This window comes from Rhynchophorus ferrugineus, unplaced genomic scaffold, assembly GCF_030347505.1.
Source record: "Rhynchophorus ferrugineus isolate W39M unplaced genomic scaffold, kcgeb_rfMv2 rfM10, whole genome shotgun sequence".
NCBI lineage: Eukaryota > Metazoa > Arthropoda > Insecta > Coleoptera > Curculionidae > Rhynchophorus > Rhynchophorus ferrugineus.
The window spans coordinates 137,030-158,484 of NW_027472589.1; the positions used below are offsets into that span (position 1 = coordinate 137,030).

At 37.6% G+C, this 21,455-nt stretch overlaps 8 protein-coding genes across 17 annotated transcripts; 4 read left to right on the top strand and 4 right to left on the bottom strand.

The window, feature by feature from the left end:
- Positions 1-155: 155 nt before the first annotated feature.
- LOC143204256 (cytochrome c oxidase assembly protein COX18, mitochondrial) lies at positions 156-1,874 on the top strand. 2 transcript variants are annotated; one of them, XM_076416793.1, is made up of 6 exons: positions 156-436; positions 491-700; positions 759-930; positions 979-1,251; positions 1,304-1,420; positions 1,478-1,874. In XM_076416793.1, exons 1-6 carry the CDS (start codon positions 279-281, stop codon positions 1,649-1,651), a joined length of 1,104 nt encoding a protein of 367 aa, XP_076272908.1. In that variant the 5' UTR covers positions 156-278; the 3' UTR covers positions 1,652-1,874. The 2 variants fall into 2 exon arrangements, with proteins under 2 accessions (XP_076272908.1, XP_076272906.1); XM_076416791.1 differs by having other exon boundaries at positions 156-700.
- Positions 1,875-2,017: 143 nt separating this feature from the next.
- On the top strand, positions 2,018-3,413 carry LOC143204257 (UPF0046 protein T07D4.2). The gene is made up of 4 exons (XM_076416794.1): positions 2,018-2,507; positions 2,567-2,828; positions 2,889-3,115; positions 3,169-3,413. Exons 1-4 carry the CDS (start codon positions 2,234-2,236, stop codon positions 3,297-3,299), a joined length of 894 nt encoding a protein of 297 aa, XP_076272909.1. The 5' UTR covers positions 2,018-2,233; the 3' UTR covers positions 3,300-3,413.
- LOC143204258 (TP53-regulated inhibitor of apoptosis 1) lies at positions 3,407-4,135 on the bottom strand. 3 transcript variants are annotated; one of them, XM_076416796.1, is made up of 3 exons: positions 4,013-4,135; positions 3,734-3,949; positions 3,407-3,677 (listed from the first exon to the last, which is right to left on the bottom strand). In XM_076416796.1, exons 2-3 carry the CDS (start codon positions 3,878-3,880, stop codon positions 3,570-3,572), a joined length of 255 nt encoding a protein of 84 aa, XP_076272911.1. In that variant the 5' UTR covers positions 3,881-3,949; positions 4,013-4,135; the 3' UTR covers positions 3,407-3,569. The 3 variants fall into 3 exon arrangements, with proteins under 3 accessions (XP_076272911.1, XP_076272910.1, XP_076272912.1); XM_076416795.1 differs by having other exon boundaries at positions 3,734-3,963; positions 4,013-4,123; XM_076416797.1 differs by having other exon boundaries at positions 3,734-3,952; positions 4,013-4,029.
- Positions 4,136-4,783: 648 nt separating this feature from the next.
- LOC143204259 (uncharacterized) lies at positions 4,784-6,018 on the top strand. Its single transcript, XM_076416798.1, has one exon. The coding sequence runs from the start codon at positions 4,867-4,869 to the stop codon at positions 5,917-5,919; it is 1,053 nt and encodes a 350-aa protein (XP_076272913.1). The 5' UTR covers positions 4,784-4,866; the 3' UTR covers positions 5,920-6,018.
- Positions 6,019-6,518: 500 nt separating this feature from the next.
- Positions 6,519-9,392, bottom strand: RanGAP (Ran GTPase activating protein). 2 transcript variants are annotated; one of them, XM_076416815.1, is made up of 9 exons: positions 9,156-9,392; positions 8,904-9,091; positions 8,692-8,854; positions 8,490-8,641; positions 7,957-8,200; positions 7,714-7,899; positions 7,446-7,657; positions 7,179-7,382; positions 6,519-6,794 (listed from the first exon to the last, which is right to left on the bottom strand). In XM_076416815.1, the coding sequence occupies exons 1-9, from the start codon at positions 9,277-9,279 to the stop codon at positions 6,675-6,677; spliced, it is 1,593 nt and encodes a 530-aa protein (XP_076272930.1). In that variant the 5' UTR covers positions 9,280-9,392; the 3' UTR covers positions 6,519-6,674. The 2 variants fall into 2 exon arrangements, with proteins under 2 accessions (XP_076272930.1, XP_076272928.1); XM_076416813.1 differs by having other exon boundaries at positions 6,519-6,723; positions 9,156-9,390.
- Positions 9,393-9,663: 271 nt separating this feature from the next.
- Positions 9,664-12,124, bottom strand: eIF3l (eukaryotic translation initiation factor 3 subunit l). The gene is made up of 6 exons (XM_076416812.1): positions 11,967-12,124; positions 11,483-11,731; positions 11,038-11,244; positions 10,735-10,975; positions 9,911-10,680; positions 9,664-9,851 (listed from the first exon to the last, which is right to left on the bottom strand). Exons 1-6 carry the CDS (start codon positions 11,985-11,987, stop codon positions 9,708-9,710), a joined length of 1,632 nt encoding a protein of 543 aa, XP_076272927.1. The 5' UTR covers positions 11,988-12,124; the 3' UTR covers positions 9,664-9,707.
- Positions 11,318-18,038, top strand: iPLA2-VIA (calcium-independent phospholipase A2 VIA). Of its 6 annotated transcripts, none has more exons than XM_076416800.1 (12): positions 11,318-11,471; positions 13,012-13,310; positions 13,715-14,017; positions 14,080-14,274; positions 14,336-14,502; positions 14,569-14,756; positions 14,808-14,932; positions 14,986-15,235; positions 16,027-16,190; positions 16,252-16,436; positions 17,261-17,412; positions 17,468-18,038. In XM_076416800.1, exons 1-12 carry the CDS (start codon positions 11,342-11,344, stop codon positions 17,800-17,802), a joined length of 2,493 nt encoding a protein of 830 aa, XP_076272915.1. In that variant the 5' UTR covers positions 11,318-11,341; the 3' UTR covers positions 17,803-18,038. The 6 variants fall into 6 exon arrangements, with proteins under 6 accessions (XP_076272915.1, XP_076272914.1, XP_076272917.1 ...); XM_076416802.1 differs by lacking the exon at positions 11,318-11,471 and adding an exon at positions 12,594-12,932; XM_076416804.1 differs by lacking the exon at positions 11,318-11,471 and adding an exon at positions 12,614-12,932 and having other exon boundaries at positions 13,022-13,310.
- A 564-nt stretch (positions 18,039-18,602) lies between these two features.
- On the bottom strand, positions 18,603-21,277 carry LOC143204263 (pentatricopeptide repeat-containing protein 1, mitochondrial). Its single transcript, XM_076416807.1, has 5 exons — positions 20,074-21,277; positions 19,778-20,019; positions 19,249-19,409; positions 19,022-19,196; positions 18,603-18,963 (listed from the first exon to the last, which is right to left on the bottom strand). The coding sequence occupies exons 1-5, from the start codon at positions 21,221-21,223 to the stop codon at positions 18,733-18,735; spliced, it is 1,959 nt and encodes a 652-aa protein (XP_076272922.1). The 5' UTR covers positions 21,224-21,277; the 3' UTR covers positions 18,603-18,732.
- Positions 21,278-21,455: the final 178 nt, after the last annotated feature.

Genomic DNA, 21,455 nt, shown 5'->3' on the forward strand with positions numbered 1-21,455 from the left:
CGAAAACTGGTAAATACGGAATTATATCTAGAAAATATCACTGTCCTGGTATAAAATGAGTATATTGCCTTAGGATCAATTTCAAATAAGCGTATAATAATTACCACAAACCTACCTGCACATAATGGCAACATACCCCCCGATAGAGAATTGTAAACATAACCTACAGTTTTACATCATCGTCCAAAATAGAGAAAACCAGATTTAAGCTTGTTTGAGGACATTTTATGTGGTAACTATTGAAAAATTTCGCAACGGCTTTATACCTAGTTACCAGGATGATCAAAATAATTCGACGTTGTCGCTCTCTACCATTGCAACATCAGGATCCTCGGATATTTCTTGTGAAGACGTACGAAAATAGATATTTAGGTCAACAAAACAGTTTATTATTGAATGAAAATTCGAAAAGGGGTTACGCTACGGACCTTCGAACGTGTAACTCATTAAAACATGTTAGTGCACCTTATATAAGTTGTTTATTTGATAGTGTTTTGAAGAAGCAGTCAGGTGTATTTCAAAAAAGACACTATTCCCTTCAGTCACAAGTGGAATTATTTGTCCAGACACAAACTGGCTTGTTCAAATTTTTATCGGAATCCGCAACGGTCAAATGGTGTCAGAGTTTTTTAATAAATGTCCATGATATGACTGGTTTGCCATGGTGGGCAACCATAATATGTTCAACTATTATTTTAAGGTGCTTATTTTAAGGCTTTCCATAAATCTGCTTGTTAACTACAATGATGACTTTGTAGGACAGTAGTTACGCTTCCTTTGGCTGTATATCAACAATATATTTTAGCAAAATTAGAGAATTTAAAGCAAGAATTACCTTATCTAGTAAATGAATTAAAGAAGGAAACTGCAATTGCTGTGAAACTATATGGTTGGGATGAAAGAACAGCCAGAGCTACTTACAACAGATCTGTATGTGATTTTGCCTTGGGGATTGTGAATTTTATACTTGACTTGTAGCTGAGGAAACAATGGAACAACTTAATAGTGAGAGACAACTGCCATCCTTTCAAATCTACCATATTATTTTGGTTTCAAATACCAATGTGGGTGTCTTTATCTGTTTCCTTGAGAAATTTGGTGTATATGCTTCCAAATCGGGATTTACAAGCACAATTGACTTTTACTGAATTATCTCTGGGTGGATTTTCATTTATTCCCAACTTAACAATCCCAGATCACTCCTGGATATTGCCTGTAGCTTTGGGAATAATTAATCTACTCATTATTGAGGTAAATTTAAACAACCCTGTGAGAAATACTTGTAAAGTATATGTATTTTAAGCTCCAGCAGTTATCTAGATTGCAAACAAGTTCACCAACAAAAATTCAGAAATATTTAACAAACACTTTCAGGTTTATAAGTGTTTTGATGATTCCTTTTGCTGCCGCAGTACCTTCAGTGAGTAGCATATTTTAATATTCAGATCTTCAGCATCATCACTTTTACATGTTTTAGTGTTTGACATTATATTGGACAACGTCTAGTGCTTACGGCTTAGTACAGAATTTAATTTTAATGTCCCCAAATATTAAGAGAGCCTTTAGGATACCAAAAACAGCAATGGAAATCAATGATCCATACAAAACGGTTTTATCTAATTTAAAAAATAGGTTTAAAAATGTCCCATAAAAATCAACTATAGAAAAACAAGCCAAGAGGGTTTGCATTCGCATAGAAAAAATCATAAAATATTGAGAATTATAATTATTGAAATTATAAATATTGAAAATATTCCTCTGTGTTTTGTGGAAAAAATGTTTTATTTTTTTGTGACAGTAACTTGTACTTAAGGATCTTAGTGAAGGGTTTTAACGATTGCGTCAGTAATAAATACATTTTAATCCCACACCTATTAAGAGCGTAAATTTATTACATATATTTTTCAATAAAAAGTACAGTTTGCTTTTAAATAAAATAATCCTTAAAGAGATCTCTAAAAATGCAATAAAAAAATTCGAGGTTGCACATCTCTACTGTCACTTTAAATCGATAATGACGTTTAAAGGCATGTTTTTGAAATCACCCTATACTAATTATGGTTTTTTGTTGCAAAATGAGATAAACTAATCTGTATTTGTGTGTCAAATTAAAATTTTATCGAATTATTTATACAGGAACGTAGCGAACAATCAAAATATTGCATATCATGTTGTTTTTAGAAGGCGCCTTTCAAGGCTAGTGTTCAGTGCGGAGTATATACGTGAACAGAAAATGGAAAAGCAAATAGCAGTTCATCCTATGGCTGAAAGGCCGACTGCTGCATGGAAGGAAATCAGTAAGCAACAGAAAATATATAAACTGAACGTTAAAATACCGCAAAAACCGGTCGAACCGAGCAAGCTTCGGTTTGTATGTATGAGCGATACGCATTCTTTGATTCGGAATATCATGTTCGATATACCAGACGGGGACGTATTTATTCACGCTGGGGACTTCACGAAATGCGGGCAAAAAGACGAGGTCATTGCGTTTAACAAATGGCTAGGTAAATTTACACTACAGTTTTTTTTATAATTTAAATTCTGATGCTGAGGCAATTTAAAGGAGGATTACCCCATAAATACAAAATAGTAATAGCCGGAAACCATGAACTGAGCTTTGATGAAAAATTCACCAACTCCTTTAAAAAAAAGATCGAGTCCAAGCCTAAGGATATCACAGATGAAGTGCCCCATTATGGAAAAACCAAAGACAACATAAGTGATGCTGTTAACACTGCCAATATTAGGCAGTATTTAACTAATTGTGTGTATCTTGAAGATTCTGGCATAGATATTTGTGGAATTAAAATATATGGAACACCATGGTGAGGTGGTTTTCAGAAACACACTTAGCTTTGTAACAATATGTTATTTCTGCAATGCAGGCAACCGGAATTTGGTAATTGGGCATTTAATCTGCCAAGAGGTGAAGAATGTCTATCTAAATGGAATCTGATACCAGTTGGTATTGATGTACTGATAACACATACACCTCCTTTGGGGCATGGTGACTTGGTTTGTTCTGGAGTGAGGGCAGGGTGTACAGAACTGTTATCAACTGTACAGCACCGAGTACAGCCAAAGTATCATGTCTTTGGTCATATACATGAAGGTACTTTTACATAATTTATAAAAATTGTAACTATTGCAAAATTTCTGTTTCAGGATACGGAGTAACCTCAGATGGAAAAATAATATTCATCAATGCATCAACTTGCGACATCAATTACATCCCCAACAATCTACCTGTGGTATTTGATATACCAATACCCCCGAGTCATATTAAAAATTTGTAAAAAAACTTATTGTTTTAAGTTATTTTATTTAATTCTCCCATTTTTGTATTGTATTTATTTGTATATTTTTTTCTAGAGGTCAGATTGTTGCCAAATAAATAAATAAATTAAAAAGGAATAACTTTATTCTTCCTATAACTTAAAAAGTACTTTTTGTTCACTTTTAATCACATTATTGTCATTTTGATTCAAGTGAAACAATGCAATATCATCTGTATCAATAACTAAAAAAATAAAAACAAATTCTGCTATAATAACCTACAAGATTCGCTAGGACTTTGAGCTTTTGTGTTCAGAAGGCGGCTTTTTTTCATGTTCTGTTCCCAATAGATCCTTTTTAACTTCATTGTAATCCAGATTGTGTTCTTTCATAGCTTTCTTAAATTAACAAAAGTATTGTGGGTTTGAAAAAACTAACAAAAGAGCTAATTTACCTTTACACAATGTTGATAAACTTTAAATAAGGGGGCGCAAACCGAATCGTTGGTACGACCTTTTAAAAAATGTTCGGAGAACCAGGAATTAAAACAATCGTCGTACTCTTTTTTCAGATCATTGCAAGCTTCTCCTATGCTATTCATTTTACTAATGGAAATTTTAAGTTAAACAATATTTGCCTTTTGAATTAGTTGGGTTATGACAACGACCTTCTTCTTAAAATAAACTAATAAATGTATTTTAGTTAAATCACTGATATGAATTAAATAACAAACCTATATTTATGCGATCTATTTTGAATTGGACGTGAAATAAAAATGTGTCCCTTTAAATGAACTTGAATTTCCTCAAAAATAATTTAGGTGAAAAATTTTTCTCGCTTTGCTTTTTGATTTTTAAATAATATTATCATAATTTCAAATATATAACAATATAAAAAATAAACTAATAAATGTTGTGTTTCCTATTAGGGACACCAAAACGATATCGATATTTAAGCAATTTTTTTTGACTTTTATTTCGATATTTTTTCAGCCGATATTTAAATAAATAAAAATGAAGATATTTCTTAAGTATCATAAAAAACATTGTAAAATAGAGACGTAATTTTAAAGGTTTAGTTTATTTAGTATGTAAAAAAATGTTAATATTTTTTATATGATATATCGATAATTTTTTCTCGGGCCGACACTCCTATTTTCTATAATTCAGTACAATGCATTTTTCTATAGTACAATGGAGCCAATACAATGTAGGTGATAGCCACCGAGAGAAATATCGATATATCGGAGGAAAATCTTTAAGAACAAATAAAAACTGTGAAATATTACCTATTAGCCTAAAGTTTTTTTTAAATCTCTTAAAAGTTAGTTATTATTTTTTAAAATGAAGTACCAAAAGTTTATTAAAAATTATATTTAATTTATTCTGAATAAAAAATATCGATGTATCGACCATATGTTTTTCGTAAAATATCTATATTTTTTTGCATCGATAGAATGGCGACATTCTTTTTGGCTGACCTGGGTAAATTAAAAAACAAATAAATCTAAATTTGAATATTTTGCGCCAAACATGCGAACATAACCTTACTTTTTATTTTTTAACGGTAGAAGTATGCCTTGTTACAATGTTACAAAGTTTAGTTTCCCTTGCTAATTTGGCAGGATCATCTGTATATTATCTGCTATCATATAGCATCAAGACAGGGCAGTTTTTAGTAACAACCATCCATTGTGTACTATTTTATCTCAGTCAGATAATCCGGAGCTTGTTCGGAGCTTTTTCAGTGCTTAGTGAATCCGTTGGGGTGTTTTTGCAAGATATCGTCCACTATATTCAACAAATATTTCACTTCGTTCTAGGAACATGTGATGGGCTCTTGAATGGCTTTAATGTGATTTATTGCAAACTAACATCTAGTCTTCTTCTGGGTATTAATGTTTTAATCTCAGTTTCAAATTTTCTGGTTCAAGGATTGTTAAATATTTACAATTTAGTCATCCAAGCCTGTGTTTTAATTAAACTTGTTATAGTTCTCTTCGGATCTGGTATTTGGTTTCTTATAACTCTACCACCAATATTACTGTATTATGCTTATGTTTTGGGGGCATCTTTCATACAAAATTTTGCAATAGAAGTGTCAGACATATGTTACAGGTGGTTTATTGGCATCAAATCTATAATTTATAATACCATAGTGTTTGTTATTGATGTACCTTTAGAGTCTTTAGCTGGTTTAGCTGTAGCTTTGAGTTTTGGTTATATTTTTGCTCAATTTTATGCCATAATTGGATTGTATGTCAAACAACAATTGAGGAAAGTCATTGTATGGGCCGGAAGACAATACTCCAAGCTTCAAAGAATACTGCGGTCAGCTCAAGTGTTGATTCAAAGGAGATGGACTCAGCCATACCATGTGCAAGTGCAGAGACAATCTGCTATCAGCCATACAGAAGCCAGACCTTTATATAGGACTTTGAAAATGGTAGGAGGAGATTCAAGCCTAAACCATTCTGATACATACTGCATAATATGTCAAGAAAGAAATAAGTGTGTGCTGTTACTGCCCTGCAAACATTTATGCCTGTGTTTGGAGTGTAGCCATGAATTGGGATATTACAATTATTTATGTCCAATTTGTAGAACCAATATTGAAAGAACCATGAAAATTTATGTGTAAATCTATCTATACATCTATATTTTTATAAATATAAAACAAAGACTGAATTGAATATAAATATAGTGCCCATTTTATGTTATTAAAGTGAATTTAAGCAAATTTAAGAGTATTTTTTTCGTATGACACAAAACACTTAATGGAAATATGTAAAGTAAGAAGGTTAACGTTACATTTTATATTTAAACAGGGCAGCCGCCAAAACATTAAAGAAAGCCTATATCGCAGCTCATATTGTTACCTGATGAAATGAATTGTATTTACCTATCATGGATATAGTGAATTAATTAAAGTTTAATGAATATTAAGAAGGGTAAAATTAAATTAAATCCGTTAGTTTAGTTAGGATATCAATAAATTATAATAGTCGCTAATTAAATCAAAGAAACTGTAGCTGTATAAAGTAGATATATCTAAGCAAATTGGCAACAATGCATACATTCAATTTAAGAATATATGCTATGGGGATCGCAGCTGGCATTGCTAAGGTTTTGGTTATATAATTATAATGCCAAAGATTTGAGTTGAATATATATTAGTACATTTTTATCGGTTGTTATTGTAAATTTGAAATATTTAAAATACACAAAAAAAGCAAATGGTTTAATGGAAAAATATATTAACAAGATAATACGTAAAATGATGACGATATAACCTAAACACTTATAATAATTACATCTTTTTACTCAAAAATACTTTCATTGTATCTTTAGTGCTATCAGGAACGTAGTTGGCAGTGGTTAGTTTTTGGAGAGAACTCAAACAACCTGATAAATTCCACATTGGTTTGAACTTTTTATCCTCACTCTGAAAAAAATGGTCAAATAGGCGTGAGAAGTTCGAGATATCTGTGTAGGTGTGCAGTTGTAGGATGATTTCTACAAGATATAGAGAGATCATATTTTTACTTATAATAGCTCATATTGAGATTGTGACATATACATTTCTTTTTAATGTAGAACGTTGCACGGGATTTAGTTTCTATGTTAAGGCAATTTGCAATAAAAGGAACAATTTTCGTTGACTTCGCCTGTCCGTGACACCGTCAGAGCTGTCTTGGATTAAATATATTTGATATCTGTCAAACTTCGGATTTAATATTGTTGTAATTAGGGATTTAAATATTGGATGGATGACATATTATTAATAATTTCAGAAGAAACTGGAACAAGCGTTATAATTTAACAACTGATAGTAGTATATGTTAAAAAAATATGATCCGCTCGATATGAACAAACGCGCCCTTATCCTTTTCTACTCACCTTTATCAATCCCGTGTTGACGAGAAGGCTGTTATTGACATGTGACAGCACGTCCTTCTTCCGAGCCCAGGTAAACAGATTTTCGTACAAAGTGTCGGTGACTCTTTGAGATGTTTGCGCCACGTCCGGTTCTGAGTTGTCGCTCAGTGATGCCACCTTCATTAAAATGGAGAGGTAATTGTCTAAATGTATGTCATCGTTTCTCTGTAAAACAAGTAAAGAAAAAAAAACACTAACGACGGTTCAGTATCGATTAAATCACAGTACCTTGGCCTCGTTCAGAATCGTTTCGGCACTTTTGCCGCATAAAAGCTCAAATACCGATACGGACCCTTTGCTCATTGATTTTGTGTGACTGCCTTCCTCCGCTTCACTATCCCCGCTTTCAGTCTCGTCTTCTTTGTCGTCCTCTCCCTCCTCGTCCTCCTCGGAATCTTCCTCTTCATTATTATCCATGGGTGCCAGCACGTGCAATTTTCCTGCAATTACCCGTCACAATAACTCACCATTCTAGAACCCTGCATCAGAGACATACCAATTTTCTTCAGTTTGTCCCTCAGTTCGTCCGCACCGTCATCACCAAACTGATTACCATCCAGGACGAGGTTCTTAAGTTTGGTCTTATTCGCTATCGCGTCGGCCACATCGAAACCTCCCTGTTTCTTGATTTCGTTGTAGCCCAAAATAAGTTGTTCCAGATTTCCGTGTTTCGGCTTCAGAGCTACATAGCAAAAAAGTCGTTAGGCTAGTTCCCGTTTGCGGGAGAGGCGGAACATACCCTGCGCCAAGGCGGATGCTCCTTGGGTCTTCAACAGACAGTCTCCAAAGTTGATCTCTCTCAAGTTTTGTAACACCGGTAGGGCCTTGGCTATGGCGGCGGCTCCCTTGACGCCGATAGTGTTGTCGTTTAAATTTAGGATTTGCAGATTGGGATTGTGAGTGAAGGCTTTGGATAAAGCAGATATGCCTACGTGATAAATACCGTTTTGAGGCATGGCGATCTCCTCCAAGGTTCTGATCATCTAAAGGGGATAAACACTTAACTATCGATGTTGAAATCTTTTAAAGAATGTTGTAACAGGCAAACAATAATAATTGTAATATCTAGTGATTCATTATATACGATTATTTGAACGAAAATGATAGCAAAGGCAGAAAAATGGTACAAAATCATAGTTTCATGACTGTCAAAACATCTTACTAATATAATTCATCTGTAACTAATCACCAGTAATCAATCAGTTGTCTCTGTAGCTCATATTATATTTTATTACATTGAATTCCTCAAATATTTACTGAATGATCACTTACCTTAAATACATTAGCTAATGCTTTAGCTCCATCATTTTCAAGTCGATTCCTTCCTGCTATAAAAACCTTAAGCGCCAAAGGTTTACCCAAGGCTTTGCTAGAATTATAGCAGTCTGTCAGAGCTGAGGCCAGTAGTTTCCCACCACCAATACCTAAAAATTTTAGTTCAAATATTTTTCTCTCAGTCACATAACCTCCAAACCTAATCCATTATTGTTCAATCGCAGTTCCTCCAAAGCATAACAAGTTGGACTTCTCAATAAAGAGGCCAGACCTTCCACGCCGATGGGACCAAAGGCATTGTCGCTTAGATCTAACTCAGTGAGACGTATGCCGGCTGTTACTAAACCGTCCCCCAAGAATTGCTGGAAAAAAAAGATTGAAACATGTTTTTCTTTGATCTATGATACGCACCAGACATTTGGGGATTTCCGATTTTAACCTCCCGGTAAACATATCCTTCCATAGCGCCCTTTTGAATTCCGGATGTTTCTCCAAGGCTTGCGCTATACATTTCGAAGCCTCGACGCCTAGTGTATTACCTTCTAGGTTAAGGAACTGCAACTCTTTGCATCTATTAATTTCCTCGACCACAAGTCTGGCTAGCAAAAAAAAACAATCTGATTAATTACACCACTTTTCATCAATTAATACATTTCCACATACCATCTTCTTCCGTGTTTAATTTCAATGATTTTCCAGCAAAACTAACACCGCTTGGTGACACTTTCGTATTTTGTAAGACATCGACAAGAGAGTCCACATTAAATTTCGTTTCAGTCCGACTCATTTTGTAAGCGAAAACGTTTAATAAAGATGATACACAATATTATTTATAAACGAGACATGTAGGGTTAAATTTAAATTCAGCGAGACGCAGCTGACAAGATGTCACAACGTCGCATGCCAGTTAACTCAACGGAAAATGTTCAAAACAATTGAGCTCTACTTGGTCGAATTTTCGTCACTTTTACACAAGACTATTCATAAATAATGTAATAATTAAATACCCATCCACAAAACATTGATAATTTTTCTATATCTTGTGTACCCATCCAAACCTTAATTATCGATAAATATTTATGTTTGTCTAAGGATGATACCAAACTCGATGTCACTGGTTGCCTATACGGCTTTTAAAAATTTCTTTTTCAAATAAATAAAAGGCAATGGGTATGTCGAAAACGCTTTATTATATTTTAGAATTTAAAGATATAATCACTGCAATCTAATATGAATATGGTGTAATTTTCTGTTGATATCAGAAAATTTTAAGATTTTCCTGATGAAAAAGTCTCCGTATCTGTGCGCTACCTTGGTGTCGGCAATATGGATCATGTCGTTGTCGATATAGAAATCCAACTAAGAAAAAGAACGGTTAACCTACCATCCTTAATCGACATTACTTGAGGAAAACTTACCTCGGAACCACTTTGGAACTTTCCCTCTAGACCCGACGCCCCTTTCGACCACACCACGTTTTTCATTTTGTGTTTGAAACACAGCAAATGGATGAGCAGGGATTGAATCTCCTTGTTCAAGTCCCATTTCGAGGGGTCACTCTTATTATTCTGACCCATGAACGTCGCCAGCTTGCTCAGGGGGAGGGTTGTGTACAGTTTGAGGTAGCTACGGATAGTGGGAAGCATCCTCTGTTGTTGCACCTCATCAATAAACACTTGGGTCTGATGATGGATGGCCTCCTTGGAGTAGTCGTCAGGGATCGAGTCGGTGGGTGGAGGATAAGGGGAGAGGAACTTTGGACAGGCAAAGACGAAGCTGTTTTCGAACTCCTGCAAGTCGCCGCATTGCATCTTGTACATTTTTTCGTGGTAGGACTTCTCTCTCAGCGTTTGTTGGATGCTTTCGTCAACGCATTGGGGATGCAACACGAGGCAGATGGCCAGGAGGTGATACATTTGATCCGTCTGCTTGTTTATTTGATCGTGTTGGTAGGTTTTGGAGGCGAATAACTGTTTGGTGCGCTGTATGTAGAGAAGGATGCTAGAGAAGGTCCTGATGGCATCGGAATAACGCCTCATCATCATGTACGCGAAGCCCACATAATAGGACGTGGAGATCTGACAGGCCGGAATATGGGAGTACTGGGACTTCTTGTGTACCTCTATATTCTCCAGCACTTTGATCGCTTGATAATAATCGCCGAGAAGTGAGTGTAGCCTCAACAATCCTGGAAATTAGTTGTTATACTCCACACAGGACAACAGGAAATACACTATCCTACCAACTAAACTGAAATATCCTAGCATCTTGTACAACGAGTGACTTCCAAAGTCTCCGGCGACTGAATCGGGATTCCCACCGCTGGCATACACTTCCAGTTGACGTTTGATATTGCTCTTATCCACCAAAGAATGAAGAACATTCAAAACACAAAGCACATTCCATACTTTGTTGTTTGAATTTAATGTCTCCAATTCCTGAGGGGTTTTCTTCTGTAATCGCGCTCTGTATTGTGAAAATGACTGGAAATAAAACAAATTCATAAAATCCCTGAGGACTTTGGTACGAAACTGTTGTCAAGTACCTGGAATTGATAAACAAACTCATCAATCAGTTCCCACATCCACAGATCAGGAAGTTCCAGTTCCACCGGCTGTTCGGCACTGAGAATATAATTAAATATCTCGCAATAATTGAAGAATGAATTGAATCTCTGTTCCAAGGACGGTCCACCTTGAATCCTAGCATAAATATGACGGAAATAAAGCTCCTTGTAGAGAATCATGAAGACCTACAAAATCCATACATTAATCCAATCAATAACACTAACTAATTTAGCAAGATCAATAGAAACTTCAGTTTGTTTACATTGCACTACAACAAAGAACATGGATCACTACAAAAAGCAATTTTTGAATAAATCTGAGCAGATGAAAGAGAAATTAAAAGATACCAGTGAGCAGGTCAAGGAAAAGCTCACCAATGTTGGACAGAACATGAACGAAATAAAAAATGAAGGTAAGACTTACCTTATCATCTTCGGCCGTTTTGATTTCGTTCCATTCGGGCCAGGGCATCTTCTCGAAATGAGCCTCGGTGAGTTTGGGCCATAAATGTTCATATACATTCTGCAATTCAAAGACTCTACCTTCATTAATGCTATTGCGGAAGTACACTAGAAAACTTTTAACGTTCTCCGGTACTTTGTATTGTTGGCGGTTATATTCATCCAGACTGGGGTCTCCGGTGTGAACCGCGTAATCATCATAGTCACAACCCTAAAATATATAATGTTAGGTTACTCAAAACTGACAAACATCGTCTGATCTAGTTATCGTTGAATAATGTCACCCTTTGAGGTAAAATGGATAATTTCCTGTGCACCTTAATTATGGGGCTAGTTCCTGCCAAACACATCGGTACGTATTAAAATTAAAATAATGATGCTACGGCATGTGACACATATTTTCGGGATTAAACTCATCAAAACTCAATGAAACGAAATAAACGTACCTCATAATCGTCCGTGTACATTTTGGCACTTTTAATCAAACAGCAGTAGTATAGAAAAAGAGAATATTTGTGAAAAACCAGCCACAACACGAGAATCTCGACTTTCAAGAACTGTCAGGCATTTCGAACTGTCAAATTTGACAGAAGCTCCATCAAAGACACAAGAAAGGATCTATGATTGGCTCGTTTATACGCATGAGTGTTTAGATCCACAGTTTGAAATTCTTATTTTTGTGAGTTAATTTTATTATTACAAGGAATTTCATATAACTACTTTATGATTACTTCATATAATTCGTTAAGTAATTGCTTTTATAGCGTTTTTAAGAATTGGATGGCTACATTTTCCTTAATACGAACAAGTTTTGTGTGGATATTCTAAAACTCCATATATTTTTCGTCCTATCCAACGTGTCCTTTTTTATGTCCTCTATCATTACCGGCAGTTTTTCTGTGTGTTTGGTTATTTTTCTGAGGTTTATCAGATGTTCACAATAGTAAATAATCAAATAATTCAAAACAACCATAAAATTGCCAAATAAAAAAGTAAATCTATTTTATGATAATGCGTATGCGCAATGACAAGTCAATTACAAACCGTGTCTTGCTCCTGTCTTGTCCTTTGTCAAATTTTGACAGATGTGGTTATTTAACCGCAAGTACATACAATGTAATCAGTTCGTATCATACATATATAGCTTTAATAATTATTTAACTCACCGTGCTAGAAGGAAATAAAAAAATACGGTTTTATTTTAATAACATAGGTTCATCCATATCTCAAACGCCGATTTGAAAACGTGGACGTCGGTCGGTTGTTTTTCGGGGGGAACACAGAGGGAATTATCTAAAAAAAAATACCAGAGCTCAAAGTTCTTTTCGATGCATTTAACGAATAGTATGTTTGAAATATTTAGGGGGTAATAATATAATTTTTAGTTAAAATGTTACAAGCTGGTTTTGACGGTAAGCAATAGTTTATATGTTAAATATTTCTCTATGAAAAATGGTGTACTTTACACGCCCCTATAATTATAATTCCCAGTGTTGCGTAGCTTTCTCAACACCGACGTCCCTTCTAACAAAGTACTGGAGACCCGTTCTGACACCTTTGCCGTGAGGGAGATTTTTATGCGGGAAGATGGGTTGGTGTTGTATAAACCCCAGAAAAAAACCAACAATTCAACCAGCAGAGAGAACTACGAGATCGTGCTTCACAGACCGACCACGGAAACGCTCATTCAGACCTTCAGTTTGGTCAGGACCAATACCTTGGATGAGGCCAAAGCAAAATTTACTATACTGCATGATAAGTTACCGGTTTTCGTCGAGATAGCCAAAGAGGTAAGTGGTGAAGATCTTTCTGTTTAAAATCGTAACTTAAATTGAACCAAGTCATTTTCACAAGCCTTTCTTGAAGCCAGCAAGAGAGAAACTAGAACAAGTGTTTGTCAAAATTTCCTTGTCAATCTCTGGATTTTTTCCGAGCCACTAAAAATATTTGTGATCTAGTGTTATCTTGAGGGAATACAACTTGTTTCCTATAAATCAGCTTCTCTTGGAAAAAGCAAAATGTGACGAAAATTACCTTAAGAAAACTATATTTTCAAAGTCTAATAACATCAAACCAAGCAAACCAATGTCTCTGCTTTCCAACACTCTATATTATAGTTTAATTGAATAAGTGCACAGGAGATATATAACTCTAAGGTTCTCCAAGGCTATTGTTTTAATGGCTACATTTGTAGATGTGCAACGTGAACGGGCTCCAGAAAATTTGCGACGTCTTATCTGAACACCAGTCCTGGACGGTCGCCCATCTCGCGGCCTACTTTGCTTTATACGATTCTTTCGATAACGCCAAGATCAACTGTTTCCTGAACAGTAGCGACAACGAGAAAGGTATGTCCCCATTACAGGTAGCAATCACAACGCACAACCTGAAGACGGTACAGATCCTGGTGGCCGCGAACTGTTCCCTGGAACACCTCGACTGGGACGGGAACTCCGTGTTCCACTACGCAGCCAGTACCACGAAGGAAATCATAGCCGTGAGTATTACGACGGTGTCGCGGTCCGAACCCTGATGATCGCCGCGCTTCCGATGCTCCAGGTGCTGACGCAGGGCTGTCATCCAAAGTGTCTCAGTTCCAGGAACCAGAACGGGTACACGCCCTTGCACATGGCCTGCCTGGCCGATAAGCCGGAGTGCGTCAAGGCTTTGTTGATCGCAGGCGCGGACGTCAACAAGACCGCGACGGGCGATGGTGACTACAGCGAGCCCGGATACGTCCAGAACTTTTTGCTGGTTTGTTTGCCGCCTGTCTCGTTCTCCGGAGACGCTGTCTTGATACCAAGTCCGTTTGCAGGATCATCCGAACACGCTGTATCAGAATGATATGAAGCACGGCGGGACTCCCCTGCACTGGGCCAATTCTCGTCAGGTGATCGACGCTCTGCTCGACGTGAACTGCAACATCAACGCCGTCAACTTCGAGCACAAGACCGCCCTGCATGTCATGGTGGAACGAAACCGGTAAGATCGCCAGCCCCCCCCGCGTGTTGGTGGTATGTAGAGCTCGAGCCTTCTGCTGTGTTTCAGGTTGAACTGCGTCGTGGCCCTTTTGAGCAGACAAGCAAAGATCAATCTCCCGGACAAAAACGGAAATCATCCCATACATCTGGCGGTAACATGCGGCTTCGTCAATATCCTGCAGGCTCTGATCGTGTTCGGAGCGGATCTAGACGCCCTGAACTACGCCGGCGAGTCGCCGAGGCACCTGGCCAAGAGTAAGTATCGAGTTATCGCAGCGTTTAAACTATCATTCCGATGTGTTTCAGACCAAAGCAGCAAACTGCTGTATTATCTCCATGCAGTCGGAGCGAAACGGTGCCCCCCGGGAGTGGCGGAATGTCACGAGGGTTGCTCTCACGATGGGACATTCGACGGCATAATACCCGCCAAGGTACGTTTTTGAATCCGGTGATGGTGTCGTAATATATAGAGATATTTTGTTAGGTAATTGGTCCGACGAATAGAGACACGCTGAATCAGATGTTGGCCGTGGCTGGGATGGAAGTGGCCGCCAAGAAGTACAAGAAGAACGATTTCCCCAAGAAAGGTCGCCTCTTGTGTCTGGACGGCGGCGGCATCAGGGGTCTAGTGTTGGTGCAGATGCTGCTCGAATTGGAGACAGTGTTCCAGACACCAATCAATTTGTGCTTCGATTGGTTGGCCGGTACCAGTACCGGAGGTATCCTAGCTTTGGGTGAGTTGAAACAATAAATAATGTACATCTGCACTGAAGCTACATTTCCTAGCTCCCAGCAAGTTTTGTACTATTTATCTTTTGCCAAATAGGCCATGTAAAAAATATCAAGTCTTGCAACGACCCGAGCGAGGCTCGATCCCCCAGACGTACTTGTGACCTGTTTTAAGATGTTGGAATTATGAAACTGTGTTCAAAAATGAGTGAGTAAACGTAGGGTTCGTCCAAGCGTAAACAAAGATGGCCTTGCATTCAAACCTGAATTAATGGGCCCTGTGGAATTTTTAGATATAATGTATTTTATTTATTATTTGATATAACAATTTTGTTCCCACCTTATTTTGTCAATGTGTTGCCTAAAAATATTCGAAGCTTTATTCCCAAAAAAAGTGGTTATGTGTTTATGATCCAAAGTCTCGTACACGGATATCCACTGCTTTCCGTAGTCTTTTAGCTGATAATTTATTGAACTCTTCCAGAATAGGTCCCCCAAAGATTATAATGTACAATTTTGACCTGTGGCCAAACGGTATAATGTTATAATGGGTCTTTGTTGCATTAGTTGCTGTTTATAGTGATTTGCCATGTACTTTCGACCTTTTACTACTGTTTTTTTGTCAATTAGTACAATACTGGAGAGCATTTTGTTACTTCTAAATGTTTCATGTATTCTTTGAAATTTACTTAATGCGAAACATCCACGACAAACTGCAACAACCATTTAATTAAATTATTCGAATATGTTCGGTTTCTTACTGTAGTTATGAATATATACAATTATTATATGACAGGGATTGCATCCGGTAAGTCGATGAAGGAGTGCCAGAGCCTGTACTTCCGCCTAAAGGAACAGACGTTCATCGGGAGTCGTCCGTATTGCAGCGAAAACCTGGAGAACGTAATGAAGGAGACGTTCGGGTCCGAGACAGTGATGTCCGACATCAAGCATCCCAAGGTACGTCGACCGTCGAATACACGTACACGAGTTAATCGTACTCGTCCTTATTATGTCACAGGTGATGATAACGGGATTGTTGGCGGACCGGAAACCGGCCGAGTTGCATCTGTTCCGGAACTATACGAGTGCCAACGACATCCTGGGCGTGAAACACGACTCCCCCTACGAATTGCCTCCGCCTCCCCAGCAGCAATACATGTGGCAAGTAGCAAGAGCTACTGGCGCTGCGCCTACTTATTACAGGTAAGTAAAATTACAGTGAGACAAAAATAACTATGATGGAGTTTTTACTAATTATATAATGAAACTAATGACGCTTTCCCAAAACATTTTAGTATATAATTCTAACTGCTCGGCTTGCTTTGCTCGTTTTGATATTATTCGGACTATTTATCTATTTATCCGATATTTCCTAGTAATGGAACAATGATTGTATTTTATCTTTAGTAAGGCCGTACATATAATCTTTTAACAGAGAGTGGAATAGAGAAACTGGGCCCATCGCATGACTTTGAATATAACTTTGCCTAACATTTAACTGGAAAAACAATAAGAGCTTTGCAACTAAATTATAAAAATAATAAACAAAAATGATGAAAGATAACAACACTTTTGAATCGATATTGTTATTATTTACAACACACGTGAGACATCATAAATTCATTGACGAGACGCACACCATGGATTAATGGTGTGCGTCTCATATGTGCACACACGTTCCTGTGGACATATGTGTCATATGTGCATAGGAATTAATGATTAATCAAATAAGTTATTGGTTACGAGTGTATGATGTCACTCATACATGCCACCGATAATGTGACGGTTTAGAACAAGTCACCTGTTTTGGTCCTGTGGTTTGAATTTCTGGCCCTCTTCGCTGTTATTCATCTATTATTTCGCTGTTGTATATATTTGTATGTATGTATTTGTTCTGTATATTTGTATGTACCATTAGCTATTAATATAATACAACGTAATAATCCGCTGCCTCGGGAATTTCGTCTGTGTATTGGTCTGGTTGAAAAAGTATTAGCGAAGCACCTATCTAACATATTCCCACTTAGAATGTTCCAGAGATACTTGGACGGCGGTCTAATTGCCAACAACCCCACGCTGGACGCGCTTACCGAGATCCAAGAACACTGTCTGGCCTTGAAAGCGATGAATAGGGACGACGAGGCCTGCCCGGTATCCGTGGTGGTCAGCCTGGGCACCGGTAAGTAAAGACCCGTCATCTACCGCCCCCGATACCCTCCCAATTCTGCTTGCAGGCGTCATCCCGGTCACCGAGCTCAAAGCCGTGGACGTATACAGACCGGAAAGCATCTGGGACACGACCAAAGTGTTCTTCGGCCTGCAGAACTTGGGGACCCTGCTGGTCGATCAGGCGACCGCCAGCGACGGACGCGTGGTAGATCGAGGCCGCGCCTGGTGCTCGTCGGTGGGCATCCCCTATTTTCGGTTCTCGCCGCAGATGTCGCTGGAGGTCGCCATGGACGAGAAGAGCGACGACATCCTCTGCAATATGCTCTGGGAGACAAAGGCCTACATGCACTCCAATATGGGTCTGATGAGGGAGCTGGCGGATCTCCTCCAGAGAGGTTAAACGGCGGAGATCGATGTTTTTCATTTATTGAAGCCTTCGGTTCATTCCTTTCTCTATCGTAGCTGTTTTAACAACCTAATGATTGTTGTGTGCTTCTAGTCATCTAACACAAGGCATTACATCACGTACTCGTCCGGAGCTGAGCGTAAAAATCAATTAGTTCCTTTGTTATTTATTCTTTTAATTATTCCAGATGTGTGTATTTTATAAATAATTATAACTATTCTCTGTTAAAAGGTTTTTTTTTTATATATTACCTGCTAAATTCGGACCCACTTTGCTGCCATCGATAGTAACGATATTGCGCAACAGTCTGGAATACAAATCCAAACAAGATTGTCCACAATATGGTGGATGCTATATTTTTAATTTTCTGATGCCACCATGATTTAATAAAACACCTTTCTTTCTTCGCGATACACCTGTCCTTACCAGATTTAGTAGTACGATTCTTCTTTTTTAAAACAAAAATTTTGTAGTACTAGTTGACATAACCAGGAATTTATAGTCGTGCTTTGCCATCGTCCTGTCAATAATTATCTCTTATAAACAGTAGTTTGAGGTCTTTCAGAATCAGTATCCTGTATATTTATATTGTTTTAAAATACCTGTTTGTGGATAATTCTGACATTTCTGTCTCTTGTCCTTTCGAAGTCTTGATGATATTGGGACGAGTGTTTCATTTGTTGATGTTTATCTAATCACATTGGTTGTAAATTATTTCGCGATTATTTCGTTACAGTTTGCCAGAGAAGTTTCATAGTGTCATTAGGTGGGGATGAGAAAAACAAAGTCAGCTATTAATGATAATGTATATAATTAAAAAATTAATCAGCGGACAGTTAATTCAACGAATAACACTTGAAACATGTGTGTCACTCTTTCACGATCCTAATATCACAATCCTCCATGCGACCGAACGCACGACGCTCATGACGTTCTTGTTTTCGTCGAGGTTTTCACCTTGAACAGTGAGCTGTGCCTCCGCGGAAACCTGACGCCATCTTTCGGTTTATACTTGATATTCTCGTCGGTGCTATTTTGTCGGAACTGTTGCCAGGGATGGATGTCCTCGGTGTCGTCAATATGTACCTCCGTGAGCCACGTCTTGTGACGCTTCAGGAATATCGTGAACATGGCGGCCTCTCGCTTGTTGAATGTCTGAAAAAAAAACACACGTGGACGCTTGTTACGAGAATGATGAACGACCTCGGCTTACATGGGCTTCCAGTTGCGCTTTTCCCCACTTCTTAAACTGATCCAGGTTATCTAAAAGCTGTTTATTCGCCGGTACACTCTGTTTAAGGCACAACTCCATTACTTCGAAGATGTAGTCGTATTGCCTGTGATAACAAGCCTGTTTCAACATGGCCCCCAAAATTACGACATTAAGCCTGAAAATAGAAAATAGTAAGAGATTCTTCTTGAATACGTTGGTACTCATACGTGTAACCGAAAGAATTCATTTCTGCTAACAGATCCAAAGCATCTTCCTTCGTTTTGCAACCTAATGCCAAAACAGCATAGGTGACCAGATTAGGCCTGTATTTCATTTGTTTCATCGATACGAGGACTTCTTTAGCTCTTTCATAATCACATCTCATGCTCTGCAAGGAGACAAATAAAAATAAATAGTGTTTAAATAGTATAAGTTTAAATGTTTATTTTTTTTAATTATGGGGGGTCCCCAAAAACAAATTGTTGTTAAATATTGAGACATTAAGGAATATACTAGAAATATTTTTTATATTTGAGAGCAACGGCAGGTAAAACAGGGCACGCTTTGATTAATTTTTATCATTTATTGGCCGTATAAGTTAAAATAAAAAATTATATTTCTAGCATCGAAAGAGCCGCGATCCAAGGCCTTATAATAAAAAAAGAGGTGCCTCTGGTGAAATTTAAAAAAATAATTTAGGAAGAAATACCTTATTGCACTATATTATTAGAATTTCGTATTTTGTCAGGATTTTACCTTCTTTTTGATCAGCATATTAAAAAAGTCTATGTCGGGGATGACATTTAGTCTTTTCATAGTGGCGATCAAGTCCTTCTCAGCTACGTTGGTACTAGGAATAACATCTAGTAGCTGGGTAAAGGTTTTTATGTCTGGAGTACATTTATATCTTATCATGGTGTCAAGAAAGTTCTTGCAACCCCCTAGTAATAACAATCGGTCTTCGGGTGATTTTACTTCAGAGATACTTAATATGTTGCCTGCAAAAAACTACATTTGGTTTCAAACTATTTAATAGTTTAATTATAACATACCTAAATGTGGTTTTTCACATAAAAGATCCGGCCTGGCACCGTTACTCTCCTGCCAATTCGAAACCATTGCGCTATTGCTTTGTTTCTCCTCGTCGCCTGTTTCGTCAGATAAACATAAAACATTTGAAGAATCCCTGCACTCTTCACCTACAATTTTTTGTATAACGTCCCTGGTCGTTTCAACATCACCGAGGCCAGAGTCACGCGTGCACCTTAACAACAGATTAAATGTATACAAGTTTGGAGCGATATTCTTCTCGATCATCTTCCTCCAGACCAGTAACCCGTGTCTGAAGCCTGCCTCTTTGTCCGATATGCAGGCCTGCAGTAAAAAGTTCATGGTATCTGCTTTAAGAGAGAAACCCAGCCTGGACATCTCGTCTACGAGTTTAAATGCCATAGGGAGGTCGCCGCATCGACCGAATGCCTTGATCATTGCGTGGTAGTTGGTATCGTTAGGCTGATAACCCTTTTCAATCATCAAGTCATACAAATGCTTGGCTCTGGTAAGACCATCCGTGGTAGGCCATGGGCTATTAGCGCAGGCATTAAATAAAGCGGTATAAGTCCCACCCATTCCATTCAAACCGCGTTTCTTCATATCATTATATAGCGCGAAAGCCTTTTTTGTGTATCCTACCCGTCCACAGGCACCCAACAGAAGATTATAGATATAAGCCTCAGGCTTAACTCGGTCATTTTTCAACATTCTCACCTCGAGAACATCGATGGCCTCCTTAATTTTACGTTGCTTAATAAAATCCTTGATAATATCGGCATACTGTTTGGTACGAAGCCTCTTTTGAGGCGCCGGTTGTTCCGTATAATATTTCTCTTCTAATACATCTCCCTCGTCTAGAATTTCTGGCTCAATAACTCCACCGAACAGATCCGGGTCGTTCTTAACCCTCACCAGAAATTCTTTTTCGTTTTCTTTTCGATTCGCATCAGACAAATCACCCCAGGATTCTCCCAAGGGCCTTTTGTTTACATTCTGTTTAGATTTGTTTCGATCAAGATTTTCTGTCGTATTTGCACTTGGCCACGATTTTATCCGACGAACGCAGTTTAAAACGGGCGTTTTGTTGGTGGTTAAAACAGTTTCAAACGATTTTTGCAATAAAATATTAGGATATTTAATTTTAAACATGTTTGTTGCGAGCGCTAAGTGATGCCATAACCACACTTTCTTCTTTCACCCTGAATATACGAGGGGTTTCCAAAAACAACTGAACTTTTTCCAATAAATTATTTTTTAATTTTAAAAGTTTTTTCAATTCTCCCTGGATGTATTAAATACACTGACCTAATATTTTATCCCATTTCTAAGATATTTTTAACATATTTTTACTTTCTTTTGAATCGCATCGTAAGGGTAATTA